This window comes from Amphiura filiformis, chromosome 13, assembly GCF_039555335.1.
Source record: "Amphiura filiformis chromosome 13, Afil_fr2py, whole genome shotgun sequence".
NCBI classification, from domain to species: Eukaryota; Metazoa; Echinodermata; class Ophiuroidea; order Amphilepidida; family Amphiuridae; genus Amphiura; species Amphiura filiformis.
Window position 1 is genome coordinate 64,923,283 of NC_092640.1, and position 20,680 is coordinate 64,943,962.

The 20,680-nt window shown below is 35.3% G+C and overlaps 1 protein-coding gene across 2 annotated transcripts in view; it reads left to right on the forward strand.

The window, feature by feature from the left end:
- Positions 1–18,982, forward strand: part of LOC140168654 (uncharacterized) — a 29,299-nt gene extending 10,317 nt beyond the window's left edge. Inside the window, exons 4-7 of one of the 2 annotated variants that reach the window (XM_072192069.1) lie at positions 784–828; positions 17,214–17,411; positions 17,670–17,766; positions 18,633–18,982. In XM_072192069.1, the coding sequence (XP_072048170.1) occupies positions 784–828; positions 17,214–17,411; positions 17,670–17,766; positions 18,633–18,858 (566 nt within the window). In that variant the 3' untranslated portion in view covers positions 18,859–18,982. The remainder of the gene's footprint in view (positions 1–783; positions 829–17,213; positions 17,412–17,669; positions 17,767–18,632) is intronic. The other variant, XM_072192068.1, reaches the window with a different exon arrangement.
- Positions 18,983–20,680: the final 1,698 nt, after the last annotated feature.

A 20,680-nucleotide genomic window follows, 5' to 3' on the forward strand; every position in this document is an offset into this window, starting at 1 on the left:
ACAATTCATTTCGTTAATACCTCATTTGGCTCAATCTGCAGAATATTAGTCTTGTCTATATTTACCGTTAACCCTGCATATGTTCAAACGAATCGAAAATTTTAAAAGCTTCATTCATTGACCTCAATGTGCCATTAAGGAAAACAACAGTAGTATCATCCAGTATATTGAGATATGCGATATTCTGTATCCTCTATTGTAGTATTCTGATTGTTTCTAACCATTTTACCCAATAATTCCGGACATGAATATTCTGTCACCTTGTCTGCCGCCTCTGCCCACATTAATAGATACCTAAAGAAATCCATTAACTGGGGCTGATGATAAAGCTTGAATTAAAAAAATCTCTACCAAACTCAACACTAATTTTTATTTTTATTATGCTTCATCACTGGCTCATATACAATTACAAAGACAAATATATTATATATAAATATTGAATATACTAGTCCAAATTGGTAAGCCTCTCCTTATAATCCTGATCAGGATAATGTAAAATGAATTTGGTAGCTCGTCTTTGAACACCTTCCAACATTTGTGCCATTCATATTGTAATCATAAAGGACGGGTTTCCTACATCTTGTCAAGGAAATGACCTGGTATTTGGAAGGGTGAAAATTAAGCTCCCAGCTATTACTCAATTGACTAGAGCATTTTTAAAAGTCTGACTGAAGCTGTTGACAATCTGTATCGAAGTATCGACCTGAGACAAAACCTTTTTCTTAAACCTTTTGGTAAAGCTTTTTGAAAAATTCTTAGCTTATTTTTATGTTATTCTTTCAGAAAATGTAGTTGCAACGTCACCACATCTTTTTACTTCTACCGAAGGTAAGAAGCCTGCTAGTAACGTGACCACAACAATATTTTAGGGTTTTTGCTACTACAACAAGTTTTGAATAACGCATTTAATTTATTCCGCCCGTATGACTATTCCAGTAAGCAAAAGAATCAAAGTAGCAGCTTACATGTTCACCCCTTTTAACATCATTTGTTGAAACTTTAAAAAATGAATACACGACAATCAAAAAACAAAGAAAGATGCAAATTTAAAAGTTGCAGCTTGCTCCATTGCTAGCTCTATTGATTTGTACACAAATCAATAGGGCTTTCATTGATTAGAGCAAATATGCAGATTTAGATTTCGTCTCTTCCGTAGGTTTTAGATCACCGTTTCTTTAATTCTGAATTACTAAAGAGTACAGGTATTGGCAGCTTGTTTTAATTTCTACATATTTGCCTTTGTTTGGGGTATACAGGGGTGAATATAACGGGTACCTTAATTCGTTGGCATACTGTAGTTAAAAGTGCATAAGCCTCATTGCGTTCGATATCGCAACATCTCTATTGTTACATAAAGGGCCACTGCACAATGGAGATAACATGCCTCAGCAGTTATGGTTTTTTTGTGGACCCAACGGATTGAGTCACTGCAATACATTTCAATCAAAATAGTAGTTTTAAAGAGTAATATACTTTAGGCATTTCAGGTGCACACAATGTCCTTCTCTTGGACAAGCTTGGTTTTGATTAAATTTAAATACCCCCTAATTTTACCAATTATTCAACAACAAATTTCAAAGAAGATTCTAGTTCATAAATGAATAAAATGAGCGAATACAGTCATTAATCCCTCCTATCAGAATTCAGAGGCATGATCGCAATTCGCGCAACTCCCACAATTTTTCCCAATTCTGGGCCAGGACCAAGCGCTTTCGGCTGAGTCCAATGCCATATTTTGTTGATCTTTTAAATCAGTAATCTGCTCTTGGGATTGTTATTCAGTGCTATGAATGCTGTTTTTATAGTCTGGTAAAGCTGTTATAATATTTGTAATTAAAGCAATTCAATTTATAAGCCTAAATATTTTGCTTCCTGTAGGTCGCGCACATTTCGTTTTTGGGAGTAATTTCATCGCATTTGGGTTTCTTAATGACAAGTCAAGACGAAATGTGTAAAAATATTTTTCTCATATATTTTGTTTGCAAGTAATTAATGTGGAATCAATAAATATCCTATGAAAATCAATTTATAATATCTTATATATCTTATCAATATTTACATCTGTCCTACTCTACTCTGATTTGCTATATGTGATGCGATCAGGTCGGAAATATTGATTTGAGATATAGCCAAGCAAATGAAAAATTTACCTTTGTTTCCTCTTGTTTTGGAAACTCTTTATTTGCTCATATCTTTGGAACTAGTTGTTCAAATTCCAGTTTTGTAAATGCTTTTTACTATCCTATAGGGATTGTTTCCAATCCTGACTCTAAAAATAACAAAAATTAAACAGAAGGAAACGCATTTCGCATTTTAGGTTTTCAGGCTACCTACATGAGATAAACTTGGAGTTTTAGCCTAATAACAATTATAAAATTGCAAATATTTGGAACATTATATATTCATATCGTTATGAATTCGGCAGAGTGACGAATCGAGAATGTTGAGCAAATTGAGTTTTTGTATGCTTATGATTATGTTTCAGGTTATCTTTTATTCACCAAAAATAATGGTAAATCTTACTCACCGACGTAGTTATTGAAATTTTGATTTGGACGAATCGCGCCTAAGTGCGATAAATGAATTCGGCAGAGAGACGAATCGTATACTTAGCTGTACAAATCATGTTGATCTATAGTATTGTATAGCAGGAAACCCCGATTTTTCCATATTACATGCCCTATACTAATATATTTGATACCAACGTATAGCTGTAGGTATTTTCTATCCAGTGATACATAAATAAGTACAAACATTCCCCACATGATATTGCTGTGGTTTAATAATGTGAGTTCACCCCCGTGAAATTGGAAAATCCCGGAAAATCATACGCAAAATATAGGCCAATATTGGGCTATTCCAGATGAATTCCGCACCCCCCCTATGGAAGACATTTGAAAAAAGTGCAATTCCGGTTGGAATATGGGAGAAACTCAAATTCCAGCTGGCATTTTAAGCATAGATTCCGGCAGGAGGTACGGACATTTGGTACAATTCCGGCAGGTCTAAATTATGCATAAAGCAGATAATGAAATCAATAAATACATGAGAAGTCAAAAAGACCCTATGGAAGACATTGACGTTTTTATAAATTCCGGCTGGAAGATGGACAAAATAGCTCTAATTCCAGCAGCTCCTAATTTCTAGTACCAATGACCCTATGGAAGACATTGGCATTTATGTGAATTCCGGCTGGAATTGGAAAAAATGCTCCCATTCCAGATGGACCCTATGGAAGACATTTGCCTTACTTTCAAATCCGGCTGGAAAATGGGAAAAATGCTCAACTTCCAGCTGGACCTATGGAAGACATTCGTCTTCCAATCAAATCCGGCTGGAAAATTGGGAAAATGCTCAAATTCCAGCTGATTCTTTTGAAATTGTTTATATTTAGAACACCAGCATGATCAAACCTATGTAAGGCTTAAAGGGGGTGTGTCATAACAGCACTTTTGGAAATTGTAATAGTGCAGTATGACATCAACACAATGGAAGGCAAAACACCTTTCTTGTTTTATTTGTTTTAACAATTACGTCATATTTGGCTTGAGTAATACAAAGTACATATTTAAAAGCAAGAACTGACAGAAAATTAGGTATCAGATTTTTATATATTCACAGCCTGTGAAAACAATTACTTGTAGGCCTTCTACTCATGAACCACCAACAGTTGCAGGAGCATAGCATTTACGGTAAAAACTGAGCACAGTAAAAATCAAGCTCGGGCTCTGTCCTCGATGTCAGTAGGCCTACCATCGCTAGACTATTTTCTCAGGGTGTGTACAGAGAAATTGCTGGTAGACTATTCATAATGTTGAGAGCACAAGCTCAATTATAGCCCCACCTTAGAGGGACCCTGGTGGGGCTGCAGGGCCGCAAAAGCCCTGGCGGGACAGATTGACAAGTTAGAATAGAATAGCAGCTGATTTGACACTGTATGATTTACAAAAATTAGGATAGAATAACAGCTCTGATCTTTGACGAAGTTAGATGCTAGGTGTACCAGCCACAATTTGCACGGGGGCATTATTTAAAGTTGTCCGGGTTGACCCTTTCCCAGAATTACTTTTATATACATATGTATGTGTACTGGGATGAAATAGAAAATTGTCAAGCTTCGCAACCAATTTCAATACTTATATAAAATGGGCAAAAATGAGGTTTTGGATTGAGCTGAAACAGGGTCTAAACAATTTATATGAACAACTATAATTGTTCATTGTTCATATCTGGAGATGGCACTCGCAAGATATACTGTAGAGTTCTGAAACCTTGGCCCTCTGAAAAGGACTTCTCTAGGGAAAGATCAAACTTACTCATGTTTACCGACCAAATCGTAACAACTATTGTTTATCTGGTTCAACTTCCTCCCTCGATCTCTCTCTCTCGCCCTCTCATACACCTCATCTCTCATCCTCTCTTCCTTATCACCTTTTCTTACCCTTCCCCATTTTTCTTTCCTTCCATCTTCACTGAGCTCTCCCCCATCCCTTCTCTCTCTCTCTCTTTAGGGATCACCAGGGGGGTATCCTACAAGGTGAATTATTTGCGTCAGATTCCAATATTTCATGTTTTGTACATGATAAAATAACTGCTACATAATATTATCAATTTGGTACGATTACAACCTAAACATGCTAAAAGTGTTCATACTCTATTTCAAAAAATTAATCTACCAGATAGAGGGTGGGATGTTGATGCCACTATACTATAGTATACTTAGGCCCAAAAATAGTTTGGTGTAATTTTTACCTACAATCCCAGACAAAATTGTTGTAACACTTTGACATGGGATTTCAAATGTGCCCCCTTCAATGTTGCAACAGGTCTGTTGATTTGGTCATGCACCCCTAGAAAAACCAAATATTGATTGGTGGGCAAGAGGTAGGCAATGGCGTAGCTAGGGGTGGGCAGGGTGGGCGACTCTCCCCGGGGGCACATTATCAATATTTGGTGCGTGTGTTCCTCCGGAATTTTGAGCTAATGGCGTACCAGAAAAGGGGCTCTTTCTTTCGGAGCTACGAGTGGTAAAAATAAAGGGTCTTTCTTGGTTTCTGGTTGGAAATTGCATTAAAAAAAAACAGAAATGGGAGGAATGAGCAATTTAAGGGTCTTTTAGAGCTAAAATTATCAAAATCAAGGGTATATTACAGTGCTCTATTTTGGAAAAATGCGAGGGGTCTTTGGAAGCTGCACTGTCCAAAACCAGAGGTCTTTACGGGGAGCACACCTGTATGGTAATTTGTGTTAAAGCTCATGGGTTTTAGGCATATTTATACCATGAGGACATTTGTGAACATTTTGCCATGTATAAAACGAAAAGGCCTATTAAACTAACTTTGATTTTAGAATTATCTGAAAGTGAATCAAAAATGCATATAAGACGAAACAATATTCCTGATTTAAGGTTACACAAAGAAACGTATAAAAAACGTATGAAAGACGTATAAAGTTGTTCTCTAAAACAGAGTTTTCTCAGTAATCAAATATCGCAGCAAGTGAAATGTTGGTGCATTGGATGTAGCTTACCATTTTTCTGGTGTGTTTATACAAATTTTTAGAATAAATTTGAAAATCCTTCGTTTAAAGCCGTTTTTCGCACCATGTTCACAAGATCAAAAACACGTTCCATGACGTTTTTTTCAAATGTGCGCCCCGTATAAAACCACGCCGAGCGATTTTTTTCTTCTTTTTTGTATTGTACTACAAATCGATTAAAGAAATAATGTTGCCATGGGGAAGAACCAAATACAGTACCGATTAAATTTTAAAAGCCCGTTTTTGGGGAACATTTTCGAGAATCTTGCCTGAGAAAAAACCGTTTTGGAAATTATCGTTATCTTGATTACGGGACGGTAATTTAGACATCTGAATACCTACATTATTTCTCAACATTCTGCCAATTGCTTTCCCATCTGATTTTCACTCCAAATTAAAGCTAGTATTGCAAAAAACGAGGTGTTTCCTCCACCAGTTCGTTCAAAATTTCAGCGCCGACATGCGTGTTTATTCTAAGAGCCATTGTGCGGACGCGATTGTAATCACGTAATTGCATCCGATTATAGTTATATGTATCCGCTTTGAGAGCAGTCAATTGCGTGAGGTGATACATGGCCGAGTGGATAGAGCGTTGGACTTGAAATCTGCTATGATCTATTTTTGTGGGTTCGAGTCCCCGTGTGGCTGAATTTTCTTTTTTTTCTCTTTTCTCATTTTTACTTCCTTTCTAATTTCCTCTTTTCTTTCTCCCTTTCTTTTTTCATATTGTCTTTCATTTCTTTCTTTCATTTCTTTCTTTTCTTTTTTCTTTCTTTCTTTCTTTCTTTCTTTCTTTCTTTCTTTCTTTCTTTCTTTCTTTCTTTCTTTCTTTCTTTCTTTCTTTCTTTCTTTCTTTTTCTTTCTTTTTCTTTCTCTCTCTTTCTTTCTCTTTTCACTATTTCTTTATTTAGTTTTATTTGATTGATTCGCTGACTGCAGTGAATCGTGATTGATTGTTTTTCACTTTATATAATTCAGAAATTTGTAGGCCTGCTAAGTCTGTCTTGTTGATATTCTTCCCAAATTCGATTTGCAAATAATTGCTTTTTGATATTGTTGTTGATGTTATGGTTGTACCCTATTACATTGTAATCAGGGGAATAGCAGCATTGATTTCATCAAAGATATCAAGGCTATAAATTCAAAATGAACACATTTTCCAGGGCGTACTACATGTAGCTTGACAAAGTGCCCCCAATAAATTTTAAAATTTATAAAATCCTTATGAAAATTGCCAAAAACGGCTTGTGTCCCCTCGGCATCCGACCCGGCATGCCGCCCCTCATGACCCCACTCACGAGCTCCGGGCACGAGCTAAGCCAAGTTTCGGGCTTTCATGTCTTGACCGTGGATCGATATTCTATTGTTAGTAGGCCTACGTCCAGGTACGCTTCTTCATTGCATGGCTGTTTCTGTTATGAACTTACACCCCTCTGAAATCAAGCGCATGGAAAACTCATGCATGTATACAGTTCATATGGCTACTTGGTCATTGTCGATATATACACTGTTTAACTTTTTACGCTTCACCTTCTGTTATACATTCTGCCATTTGCAACATTGAAATATTTTGTTCAATCAGCCAATGTGTAATGTTGTTTAAACTTGACAGAATTTCATCATACTATTTCCCCTTTCTCTCATTCCTTCCTGAGTTCAAGTACATTCATTGAAATTACTCCCCATATTACTCCCCTTCCCTTCCATAAGTTTCCCCTTCTCTGCTTCTCATGCCTTCTTTAATTCCTTCCACTTTCTCAATTCCTGCCTTTAATACTTCCCCTCAAATTACTTCCCTTCCCAAAGTTTCCTTTCCTTCTTCATTTTCTTCCCTTTCAATCCTCCCTTTCCTTGCTTACAAAATTGCTTCTCTGATTGCTTCCCCACAATAAATATGAAAGGTATTTTCTTCCTTTTGTTTTTTATTCAACTCCCCTCTTTTCATTTTTATTTGTTGTTTCCTTTCTCTTGCCTTTCATTCCCTCTTGACCCTTTCTTTCCTCGGTCTCTCTTCCTTTTCTATCATTTAACACAAATTATCATCATGATACAGTTAACAGAAAAACCTCAACCTACCTACCCTAATTTGTTTGAATGTTACACCAATGAAACAATTTCACATGCTTTATGACCTCATTAATAATTTGGCATCAAGAGGAAGCTTGTAGGCCTACTTCAGTAACATTTTAGGCTTGAGAGATATTTTATATAAATACAGCATGATTCGGTATGCAATGGAGTTTGTGGGTAAAATCATAACCATGTAGGTGCATACAACATGTACAATGGAATGTCTTGTTACAGGTAACACGCATACATGTATGCCATTATTATCCTGATGTGCCATAATGTGCATAAAACAAGTTGCAAGAGGAAGGAAGGAAGATGAACCCAACTTGATCAATTTTGCATATAGTTTAATGATTTTTTGTCAAAAAGTAGTCCGATAACCTTTAAATATGTTACCATTTTAAAATAAATAATAACCAGAATATAAATGTGAAAATCACAAAATTCTATGAACTATTTTTTTGTAATGAAGAGTTCTAAGGTTACCAATTTTTTGTGTACAGTAAAGAGGGTCGGCGAATTCACTTTATCATAATAAAACATAATTTCAACAAATCAAAGACGCCTTGGAGTAAAAATTGTAGCGTAATGATTTAATGAATGACTGACATAAATTTAATCAATGAAAACAAAAATTGTCAAAACAAAAAATGGTTCAAAAGTCCTTCCATGCTTTTTTTAATAGTCAAGACTGCTTTTACCAGTGCTTACTATGAACCAGCTAACTATTGTTATATTAATGCTATTTCAGGTATACATGTTACAAACACTCACATTAAACATTTCCATAAAACTAAGAATAAGATCAGTATTTCTTTTCATAAATTGTAAGTTTTTACTGTAAGATATGACCGCTTTTAATTTTGAGCCAATTACTGAGCTAGGGAAACCAAAGTAATTTGCAATTTACTTCCTTCCTTTGATGTGTTATGACCATCGTCATTATACTTACGATGTTATCAACATCACATAATATACGTTCGACTAATTTTTTGATCGTGTGAATAAAACGATGAGACACATGCATGTTTTATTAAAGATATCGGATTTTGTCACAAATACAGTATTATTTTTGAAGGATATTAGTCCATTTTAATGTACACTACAGTTTGAATTTTGACAAAACTTATAATCCTCCTCAGCAACTTAGGCTTTAAAAGTTTATAAGTATAGAAATTTTAGAATGCATCTATGTTTAGAAAGTATAAATCTACCGAATCAAGGATTTCACAAATTTGAGAAAATTACCAAAACACATGTTTTTACCTCAATTTTTGATGACAATAATGTTAAAGAAACAGTTTCATTTTCATAAAGAAAGGATATAAAATTAGGGACCATTCACAAAAACTTGTTAGGGGGCCTGATGCAAAAAAATGTCAGGGCCCCTGCCCCCCTTTTTGGCATGAAAATTATGGGTCAACCCCATAGAAAAGCATATAAACTTAATTTTTCCAGGAAAATTTGTGGTCATTTTTTTCAGGCCCCCCCCCCCTTAGGAGGGTCAAAAATTTCCAGGGCCCCCCTTTTTGCATCAGGCCCTCCCCTAACAAGTGTTTGTGAACTGTTCCTTAGTGAAATCTTATTCAATTTTTGTAAATTTACCACATTTTTCACGATTGAAAAAAAAACTGTTGACAGCACTAAGTGAAAATTAATTTTGTCATCACTTCAGCGAAAAAAGATGCATCAGGTGTACTGCATAGTTTTAGTTAGAAAGATATTTTGAAAAATGAGGAAATATTCCCTAGATGTTATGCGCATCAGGAGCATAGCTACATTGAGGCTATATAATAGGGAGGCTTGATATGGTGAATATCTCAAAAGATAAAAAAACCTTTCTGGAATTGAGTCTCCTCAAGATTAAGAAAAAAAACATAACACATAACTTGGGATTTTTTTTGTTATGATATGTACCAAAACAAAATTGCCAAACATTTCACATAAATTCACCAAATCTGTATTTAAAAGTTAGGTTCCTTGATGTCTTGTTTTTAAAGAATACTTTTTATGTTTTTCGTGAATAATTACAAAGCTATGGCACCTTTATCTTATGCATGTCTGAGAGTCACAGCTGCCTTTTGGGGCTTCATTTTCAAAGATTTTCAACCTTTTTTCCAACTATAATTTTGTACAAACATGTGAAATAACTTCTCAAGGAGGGAAAACCCCTGTATGTATGGATAAAAAGCAGTCCAGTCATCTTTCCTTTTTGGACACTTGTACATTTTTGGTTTAATGACAAAAAATAGTGATAATGGTCCAACAAATGGGCTGTTGGGCTTCACTAATATTTTGAACTTACAAATTTGCTAACTTCTGAGGGAGGGACACAAACACTACCCCATTAGAAAGTTTCAGTTGGACAACAGCAACACATAATTCAGGTCTCAGGATCCAGCCATGATCCAGCCCAGCAGGTTCACATATCACTTGTCAATTAACTCCTCACTTACATAATGACATAGTAGACATAAACATGGATTTTTTAATTAAGAAATAAAGGGTAATGCATGATCCTTTACACGAAAATAATGTGTCCGAGGCAGTAAAAACGTAAATAATGGGTGAGGCGCAGCCGAAACCATTATTTAAACGTTTTTACTGCCGAGGACACATTATTTGCGTGTAAAGGATAATGCTGCACCCTTTATTTCTATTCTATTACCACAAAATAGTGTAATTTAAAGAGAAAATATCAAATTTTTTGCCCAAATATTTCAAGTTGTTTACCTCAAGGTGGAGCGCATACGCGTAGCCAAAGCGTATGCACATTCCAATAACACAACCTAACATTCCATTCTCCCCTATAAGCAGGTATGCACATACAATAACACACCCCAAAGTTGAAAAACGGGGACCCCCTAGAAATTTGTCAGTAGCTTTATGGGGTGATTTTAGGGGTCCCCGTTTTCAGGGTCCCCGTTTTGGGGTCCCCGTTTTGGGGTCCCCGTTTTATATCTCCCAGTTTCTCCCCTACATATTGTACTGTGCGCTCTGCTGTGCGCTGTGATGATAGAAGAACATAAAGTTCGTTGCCCTTGACACTTTATCGCTAATTAATGGTCTGTCACGTGACGCGTTTCAACAAATCACAGTGCGCGATTTTGAATAATGGGTCGTGGGGGTAATAGAATAGGTCAATCATGGACAGTATAATGTCCTGATGAGGTCATGGTAGTAGCACACAGGTAAATGTGTGAACATGGCCTGGGATCTTGATGTGAAGTTTCGTAGTTTTCGTACTATAATAATATGAACCAAATATACACTATGTAACATTCATTTGTTATCATTGGTTATATATAATAAGGATAATATTTTTATATTTATGTAGAGGACAATATAAAAATGTGATGAATACACCTGGACAGTATTAAAAGGAGGCTCCAAGAAATGAAGTTGGACAGTGTAGAAGTTAAAATCTCGTAACCAAATGTTACGAGAATCATTTATAATATTGAGAATTTATATATCTGTGATTCTCGTCGAATTTGAGGTTCTGTAAACAATTCATTCTTGTCGGTTTAAATTTCAATGAAAGTCTAAAATGGACATTATTTTTGTTTTTAAAGTTATGACGAGAGTAGACTTCTCCGTAGTCCACTTGCCCATTTTGCATACTCTGGCTATTAAATCGCTGATTTGTATTAATTTGTGTGCAATTGATAGATTTTCACATCTGATATTTTCAGTCACCATACTCCCTCTGTTTGTTAGCTTCCTAGACTTCTCCGTAGTCCACTTGCCCATTTTGCATACTCTGGCTATTACATTTAAGCATACAACGCTGATTTGTATTAATTTGTGTGCAATTGATAAGATTTTCAGATCTGATATTTTCAGTCACCGTACTCGATACTCCCTCTGTTTGTTCACTTCCCAAGTGGACTCGGGCTTTCGCGATCAATAAACTGGTAGATTCCAAAATCAGAATTGTTCAATATTTAATAAAGTGAGCAATTATAATTATGTAAGATATGTTGCATTCAATATAACTTTTTTGTCACTAATTATCTAATTATATAAACTCTTTATCATGTTTATGACCATTTTTCTATTGAACATTTTAATTCTAGTAAACATCAGTATAATTTTGAGTTCAACGGAATGCGTTCATCATGATTTATATAACATATTTTTTAAATCAAAATTCGACTATGGCATAGTCTATGACGAGAGGAGAATAAATAGAATTACAGTATGTCTTTGTTTACCCTTTTACCTAAAAAGTTGTGGCAAAGTATATCAAACACTGAAGTCTTAAACGCTGAGAAATTTCTTCTTATTAAATAAATGAACAGCAGTTTCATCTATATAGAGTGATAACATGCAAATACATACATGTACAAGCAAATCTAAATTTAAGTATTTGCAATATGCATATTATTAATTATTAATTAATCTAAATCTAAAAACACAGTAGATCAACATCAATCCAGTCATGTTTGATAGTTTTTGGAACTAAAGCCCCTGGGCAGGGACAACTCAAACCTATTTTGTGATGGTGTAACATATTTGATGTAAAGACAAGTGAAGTAATTTCATTTCCCACATTTTATTTTTTGTTTAGTTTTATAAATCATAGGTAGTTGTGTGAAAATAGTTAATTGTGTAAAACATTTTATCAAAATATCAGAACATAGACATACTTGAGTTGAACATTACACAAACTGTGCACAAACACTATGTACTTGAACATACTACCATGCCATCATAATTAAATTTGACATGTGCACTGTAATGTTTTGAACTCATGATGCCAATTATGTCCTTGGTAAATTGGTCTAGAATAAATAGTAGCACAGTAGAAATAGTAGTATCACTATGGACCACAGTGGCCTCATCCCAATGGCATAATTCAATAACCTCAATTAAACAATCATAGTCTAATAGTGGAAAATTTGACCTCAAGTTGTAGAGTATGAGTTTTTATACTCAAATTTCAAAGGTCATTCAATGAATGTACAAATGTATTGGGGTTAAAGAACTGTGCCCCTGATAGATATAAGCATGTTGTGGATCCTAGTGTATAAGGCAAAAAAGTTGTTTGATTGTCCTCATCCTACCAACCCTAATTTGGAAAATCTGGAAAAAAATGTCTTGTTTTTTTTATAGTTTTACTACATAAAAGAATACGGACCCTCATTTAGAAATTCCAGAAATCTTTTTTTTTCCCCAAATTTTGTGACATCCTAAAAAGTTTCTTCACACTTCTAAAGTGTTTTAAAACATGAGACGAGATGAGTGAAGTGGTATACATGGTATACAGTTGAGAAATATCCCAACTTGAACTTACAGTTACAGTTCATTTATAGGTAGATATGTTTAAGCCTAAGGAAAAATATGGACAATCAAACTTTTTTTTCTGGCATAAGCGACGAACAATTAGATATGGGGTGGGGTGGGGCTAGGGGAGTTTTTAGAAACAAACAATCTTGCTGCACCAGTTAAGGAAAAAAATCGCTGCACCAAGCAGAGGAAAAAAAATCTTGCTTTAAAAGTTCCATGAGACTGGGGAAATCTTACCAAAAAGGTCAAAATATAAAAGTTGATACAAAATTTTCAAAAAGTCATCAAAGTTTTTAAATTCTTTGAAAAATTTGAAGAAATCATGAAGAAACTGGGTCATTCAGTGAGAGATTATCATAAAGTTGTCAAAAATTATTTTTAAAAAGGGGGGTCTTTTGGTGACAGGAAAACAAAAAGGGGGTCATGATTGGGTGAGAGGAAGTTCAGTAAAACAAAAATGATGGTCATTGGGTGAGAGGGAGTTGCAAAATAGGGGTAAAGGTGGCTGTACATCTCCGTCACACATTTTTGGTGAGACTTTATTTTTTGAAATGAATAGGAAACAATCAAAAACATTGATGACATCCTATTTATAAATTAACTATTTTTTTTTTTGGGGGGGGGGGGAGCAGTAAAAACACTCAATTTTAATGTTTGTAAAAATGTAAGCATTTCATGGCTACATGTATGTCTCTTGACATAGGCCCTACACTTTGTTTTGAGGGAACAACCCAAAAGATCGATGAAGTCTTATATAATTAGTTTTTGATTCTTGACTGTGGGGGAGGGCATACCATATGGCAAAAAATGGGGGTGGCAAAAACAGGAAGAGAAAAGGAAAGAAACAAAGCAAAGTACGCCACTGAGAATGTTGTATTTGCTATTTTTGTTTGCACTAGCATGACTATGTTTTCCTCATTTCTTTGGTTGAGCTTGGGAAAAAATATAAGAAAAAAATCAGTGAATAGGCCTACATGAAAGATCAAATTCTGGAGATCTGTGAATATACAGAAGAACAATATAAAAATAATCACAATAAACTTGTGAAATATTTGAATGTGAATTTGACGTATATAACATTACATTGTAAAATAGTACATTGAAGTATTTCACAATAATGTATTGTACTACAATGATATGCACTGATAACAAAATATTAAATTAAACAGCACTGAAAACTAAAAGTATAAAAAACTAGTGGTAAATCTAAATAGATGAACTCAGTAGCAAATAACTCGAAACAACAAGCTGGAGAGGTATATTCATCTCAGCTCAGAGCAACTAAAAAAAACTTCAATAAAAAGGCAAGTTCACTACCATAAAACTTTACAGCTAAGAATCGTCTGGTTTCAAATTGACCGATCTCCAATAAATGATGAATGGTGGATTTTGTTAGGTCTAAAATCAGTAAACCAGTGAAAATAAAAATGTTGCAAGCTCATTAGCTCATGAGCCTACACAAGGCTAAAATGACAGCCAGTTGAAAATCAGAAGAATGAGAATATGTGCTGTGGTTAAAAAGCATAGCTTCTGTACAATCATGTAGAAGACATAAAATTCCAACAGTACTTGCTATGCATTTATAGTGGACCAACTGGTCAAGGTTATCATAGGCTACTGGTATATCAGACATGGTCTATGGGGTTATGTAATAGTGTGTCTCGGTTTACACCTCACCATGTTCACTGGTGTGGGTCTTTTCTATTTATAAATAATATTATAAAGTGTAAATTTATGTGGCATTATATTTGTGCAAATTTCTGTTCTTGAAACCAAAAGGCTTCTTCATTTTCAGAGTGCAAGCACATTTATAACTAGTTGTTGAAAATTACACTGAACAAATGGAACAAAAACATGTTTTGTGGGTTTGTTTTGTTTTGACTAGTTTTAAAATTTCTTTTAAAAATAATATTAAAAGTTAATTAATTATTAATTAAGTCATTAAACTTATTATGCCTTCATTTATTATTTTATGATTTTCATTTAATTTTATAAGCCTATGTATTTTTATTTTTAAACATACTCAGCCCTATACCATCCCGGGTATACTATGCGCCATATATACTGCGCTGATCAATGGTCTGCGACAGGATGTGTTTTTGTTATTATGTGTTTACTGTTTTATACAATGCCAGTGAAATTTCAGTATAAAAAATCCCAAGAAGCTAGCTAAATCAGCTTTTAGCTTTTTGGAACACATTCATGGGGCCCCTTTTAAATAAAATACTCTAAAAAGGCTTAGGAAAACAGTACGGAAATGCTTTAATATGCTAATTTTCCTGCTCTCTGCACTCGTAACATATATCTAGACCATAAATAAGGTTTGCCAATTGGGATCCAAAAATGTGGCATATGCAAAGGCGGGGGCAAAGATTTTTTGGCGGGCCGATCGGAGGGGGCAAGCAATTTTTGGCAGGCTGAGTCCGAGAGGGGGGCCAAGCATTTTTTGGCAGGCCATTCAGAAATTTTATCGGGAGGGGGGGGGGGGCTCATAATTATTGCACAGTCCCTTAATACTGCAACACCTAGTCACCTCATTTTGAAGTACCCCCCGGTCAAAATCATAATCACAGTCCATTCAGCTCAGATGAGTCCATATAAATCAAACTATAGTAATTTCAGTAGGTAAATTGTATCAATTTCAACTGGGTGCTGAGGTTTGAAAATATTTAGCTGTAAATTTCAGCCCTAATTTTTGATATCCAAATTCGAACATCAAAATTCCAGCAGATAAATCAATAAATTGTACAAATTCCGGTTTTGTCTTCCATAGGGGTTTTGCTAGGGATGAATTCCTGCTGTCCATTTTGGACGTGTCTTAATTGTAGTATCAAAATTCCAGCAGGTAAATAAAAAAATTGTACCAATTCCGGCTGTGTCTTCCATCGGGTTTTGCTGAGGGGTGAATTCTGGCTGTCTATTTCACCCCTACTTTTGGATGTGTCTAAATTGATATATCAAAATTCCAGCAGGTAAATTTGTAAATTGTACAAATTCCGGTTATGTCTTCCATGGGGTTTTGCTGAGGGGTGAATTCCGGCTGTTGATTTGACCCCTAATTCCAGAAGTGTCTTCCATAGGGGGGGTGCGGAATTCATCTGGAATAGCCCATTGTTATTTCTGCTTTAAAATCCTCGAGTTTTTCTTAAATATTACAGGGATGACTAATTATAACTTAACGCAAGTTAAGTCTACATAGCCTTGGGACAACCAGTAATTTCTACACAAAAGCCCCAAATCAAGAATGCATGCTATGGTTTACACGTAGTTAAATGGCCCATTCTCCGATAAAGCGTTCAAGTTTGGTCTCAGGAATGACAAAATGCCAATCACGAAGAATTCATGAAAATCATTCAGAATCGTAAACTTTAATAGTTTCAGAACACAAAACAATGCATGGGTGATTTTTCAACAATACTTCATTTTTGAACAATATTACTTGTACGTATTGGGGGTAACGTATCTGTGGTAACGTATCTGTGAAGCCCTTTCCCACCTTTGTCTAAATCGTGCAAGTGTAAAAACTTACCGACTTAATACTCATACTTGATCAGTCATCACCCAATGTACTAATGTCTGGTATGATATTTGGCTTCATTTATCACAGCGTTTTTTCCGAGGGGAGTAGAATTTAGGTAACGTATCTGTGATGACATGAACGTAACGTCAGGACTTTTTGCCCTTAATAGACCTGATTTTTTTGACTTTGAAACCATTGTGTTATGTACCAAATATATAATATAACTATGGAGCCTGCTTGATCCATCACGTATGAGAACATTCATCTAGCCAATTATTTTCACAGATTGTTATCCATTAGAAATATGGTAATGTATCTGTGAACAATATTGGCGACATAGTCTCAAAGACCTGTTCGAAATATGTAGTGATGTTTTATACTTTATGATTAGAGCATGATACCAGCTTATGAAAAGTACCTATAATCCATTATATGCGCGCATGTTTAACGAGCAGGGACACATTATACGGAACGCACCTTGGCTGGCGACATGGAGGAAAACAATGGATATGCATGATCAGCTTTATTGTTTTATACTTTCTAGGCATGTTACAATCTCTAGCCCCACATATTTTAGAAAGCAACTCCTAAGTATAAGTTATATTAAAAAAAGTTATTTCTTTCTGACGAAACAAGTCTGAATACGACTTGAAACTATGGGCAACACATATTTGGCATTTTGAACACTTTATCGGAGAATGTGCCGAATGCGTCGTGTTCATAACGATATAGAATATCGAATAATGACAAATTGAACACAAACGATAGAACTTTGGTTGATTTACTTCTGTAGGATGCCCACCGATTGATAGGCCTCAAGATGGATCAGTTGATCCAGTGAAGAGTGTGTACGCATTTGGTGATGTTATAACGGTATATTGTCGGCAAGGATTTCAACTGATCGGAGATGAAACACTGTTTTGTTCCACCACCGGGTCGTGGCTTGGACAATCTCCAAGCTGCTCTACCATGTCTACTGAAATTCCAAAAGGTATACGAATAATAAGGAAATAAAAGGTTTCAGAATGGGCTATACCAACTGAAATCCCGACAACCTCTATGGAAGACATTACATTAATCTCAGCTCAGGGGGTGTAGATTTAAAGTGGAATCACCATTTTATTATTCCACCTGTTGTTCTAGTAATCCTGATTTTCATATTATATGATTTAAATTATTTAATAACGTTGTCACGGTTCGTCTATGAAGTTATTGAAATAGACTAATTATCGATACTTTTCAATTTAAGGTAATTCTTTAACGAGTATTGTAGTCATTGCAGTAGGTGCAGGAGGTGGAGTAATGGTGACAATTACCATAGTAGCCATCGCAATATATTGTAAGAGGTATATTCAATTTATTTTAATTTTCTCGAAACCACACATTATAATTACGCACGGCGATGGTATTTAATGCTGTCCCGGAATGTTGTTTTAAATAGGTATTTAATTTAACCCCAGGTGTTTTTTGGAAAGGGAAGGAAAGTAGAAAAGACGGAAGAAATAATATGATGAAGAGAAAAGTTGTTTTCTCAGGAGCGGTTTTGAACTACGGACCCAGAGGGTGCTAGACACGAGACTGTGTAGTATAGCGTGGGAATGAACCTTGGCCGGTCGAGTGTTTTATTTCTGTGTTTTTGAATTTTTTGATTACTTACGCTTGCGTTTATCGTGAAATGGCGTCTGCTGCAGTTATTTTGCCCACTGAGCCTACCGATGGATAATAACACACGATTTTGGCGTTTTATGAAACGTTATTTCTGGAGTGTTAAAAAGAAAATTAGAATAATATAAATCTAAACTGACTGAACAGAAGAAATTGAAATCCTCCAATTAAATCAGGTAAGCAAAATTATGTTACGCACGCTGACCGGTAACGCGGTGTGATTTGAATTTTGTTTACGTTTTTATCGTGATATTGACAATATTTACGAGGTATAGTAAAACAAATACAATATGTTCCATTTCGGGGAAGTATTCAAAACTGCAGGTCCCTCAGTGTTGGATGATTTGACTACTTCCCTCCGCTGACGCGTCGGGAAGTATTCCAATCATCCAACACCAGTAGTTTTGACTATACTTCCCCTCAAAACATGTTGTATTTGTATATTGTATGCATGGTACTTGTTATTCCGTTCCCCAATAATCATAAAAATATGTTCCAATACAAAGCCACGTAATATTCTTTTGCGTCCATTCGTTGTTTATTTCAGGAAACAAATTCGCAAACACAAGGACCCCTACTACTCTTCTCATATTCCATCCATAACACGAGATCCCAATGGTAAATCAGCGGAGCTCCAACACAATAATACTACCAATGCACCGAATGAGATTCCTCTGGGAACTTTCGACAATGAGGGTTATGCTATTACGTCAGGGAAAGATGACTCGAGGAATTACCAGGATTACCAGGGGCTGTATATAGAGGTTACTTAAAACAAGTAGCCTACTTAAGGTTGGTCTGAACCCTGGAATTATGGAAACTTTCGGGTCTCATAACTGCTAAATTGTTGGTGTAAAGTATATAAAATTATACATATTTAGAATGGCAAAGACTTGATAAGTTCATCTGTGAGGTCAAATTTGGGCCAAAATGCTCATTTTGGCCCAAAATCTAAAACAGTATTTTGGCCCACTTTTTTTCGTACAACGTAAAAAAATTCTGGGGCCAAAAATTTGTTTTTATTAATTTTTAAAAACTAGACAAAAATATCTAGGAGCCAACTTCACCAAAAATATTTGAAATTTGGGCGAAAATCGGGCTTTTTTATGATTTTTTGAAAATCTAGCATTTTTTGACCATTTTTGGTGCAAATTTCTCGAAGTTGGTCGAAAAAAAAAATGAAAAACGGCTCGTAGATATTTTTATCTAGTTTTTAAAAATTAATAAAAAAGTTTTTTGACCCAAAAAGCGTTTTTTTTGGGGGGGGGGATTTTGGGCCAAAAATGAGCATTTTGGCCCATATTTGACCTCACAGATGAGCTTATCAAGTCTTCTCAAGCCATCCTAAATATGTATACTTTTATATACTTTACACCAACAATTTAGCAGTTATGAGGCCCGAAAGATTCCATAATTTCTGGGTTCAGACCAACCTTAATACAGTATAAAGCGATTGAACTATTGAAACAATGGGAAGTTGTTTTGTCTTTTCGCCACTTAAAAAGAAGAAGTTTGTGATATATTGGCAACAAACGGAGGCGGAAAAGCCATTGGATACTTTATAAAACTAACTGCCCTCTTGTAAATAAAATGTTAACACTTTTAAGTAAAGTGGCCAGTGTACTCTTGACAACAAATTGACGCGGATTGCAATTGCAATACTTTGTAATCTTTGTAAACTTCTCTGTAGCTCCTCTTGTGCCTAAGATATTAGCTAGATTAGTAATGACAAAACTATATTTTATACCATACTGCAGTTACTGTCCGTTTTCCTATACACAATACACAGTGCTCTTTCCCATTGACGCGTGACCTCTACAAATAGCCCTACGTTAAAAGTATGGGGATATGACTAGTTAACGTCGCTGTGTGAAAAATAACCGGCCAATATTAAAAGTACTCTTCTAAAATTCTAGACAATATAGTTTTGTAACATGTCCTAAATTTTTAGCTAATTTAGGTGTTTGGAGAGGGTCGTACTTTTGTGTTTTAGGAAGGATATGTAAACGACAGATAAAACCAAAAATATGAAGAAATTATTTCCAAACCGTGTTAAGTCAACAATCATTATGTTGCTCATTTTCAAGAATGCTGGTTTACAAAAAGCACGCAATTGTCTCATTTCGTGAACAAAAGTACACATACCATTGTTTCCTTTCGTTTCCTTTATAATCAGTTACCCAACTGAAGCTATAATACAAACTTTATTTATGTGCACAGCCAGAGAAGATCCGATTTAATCAGTTGAGCTGTTTCAATGAGTGTTATCTTGGTTTAATAGCTTTTAATGGGGTTAAGTCCTGCAAAGGTCGAGATGAATTCTACTGTAGACATGACTGCATCATGCACGTACTTAAAGAATGAAGATTGATGTTAATGGTGACCGTCGCCCGTCGTGATTTTTGCATAATACCAAACATCTCATTACAATAAACAGTTCATATCTGGCAAGTGAATCGCTATACGCGTTTCGCCGCGCGCGAGTAGCGACCAAAGCAACAACTATTTTTCTCTGTCAAGATAAAATTAGTAATGTCGCCCTCTGTACACAGAATAAAACAAAGGATTTCGGTTTATAGTTAGATGCTTTTCGGT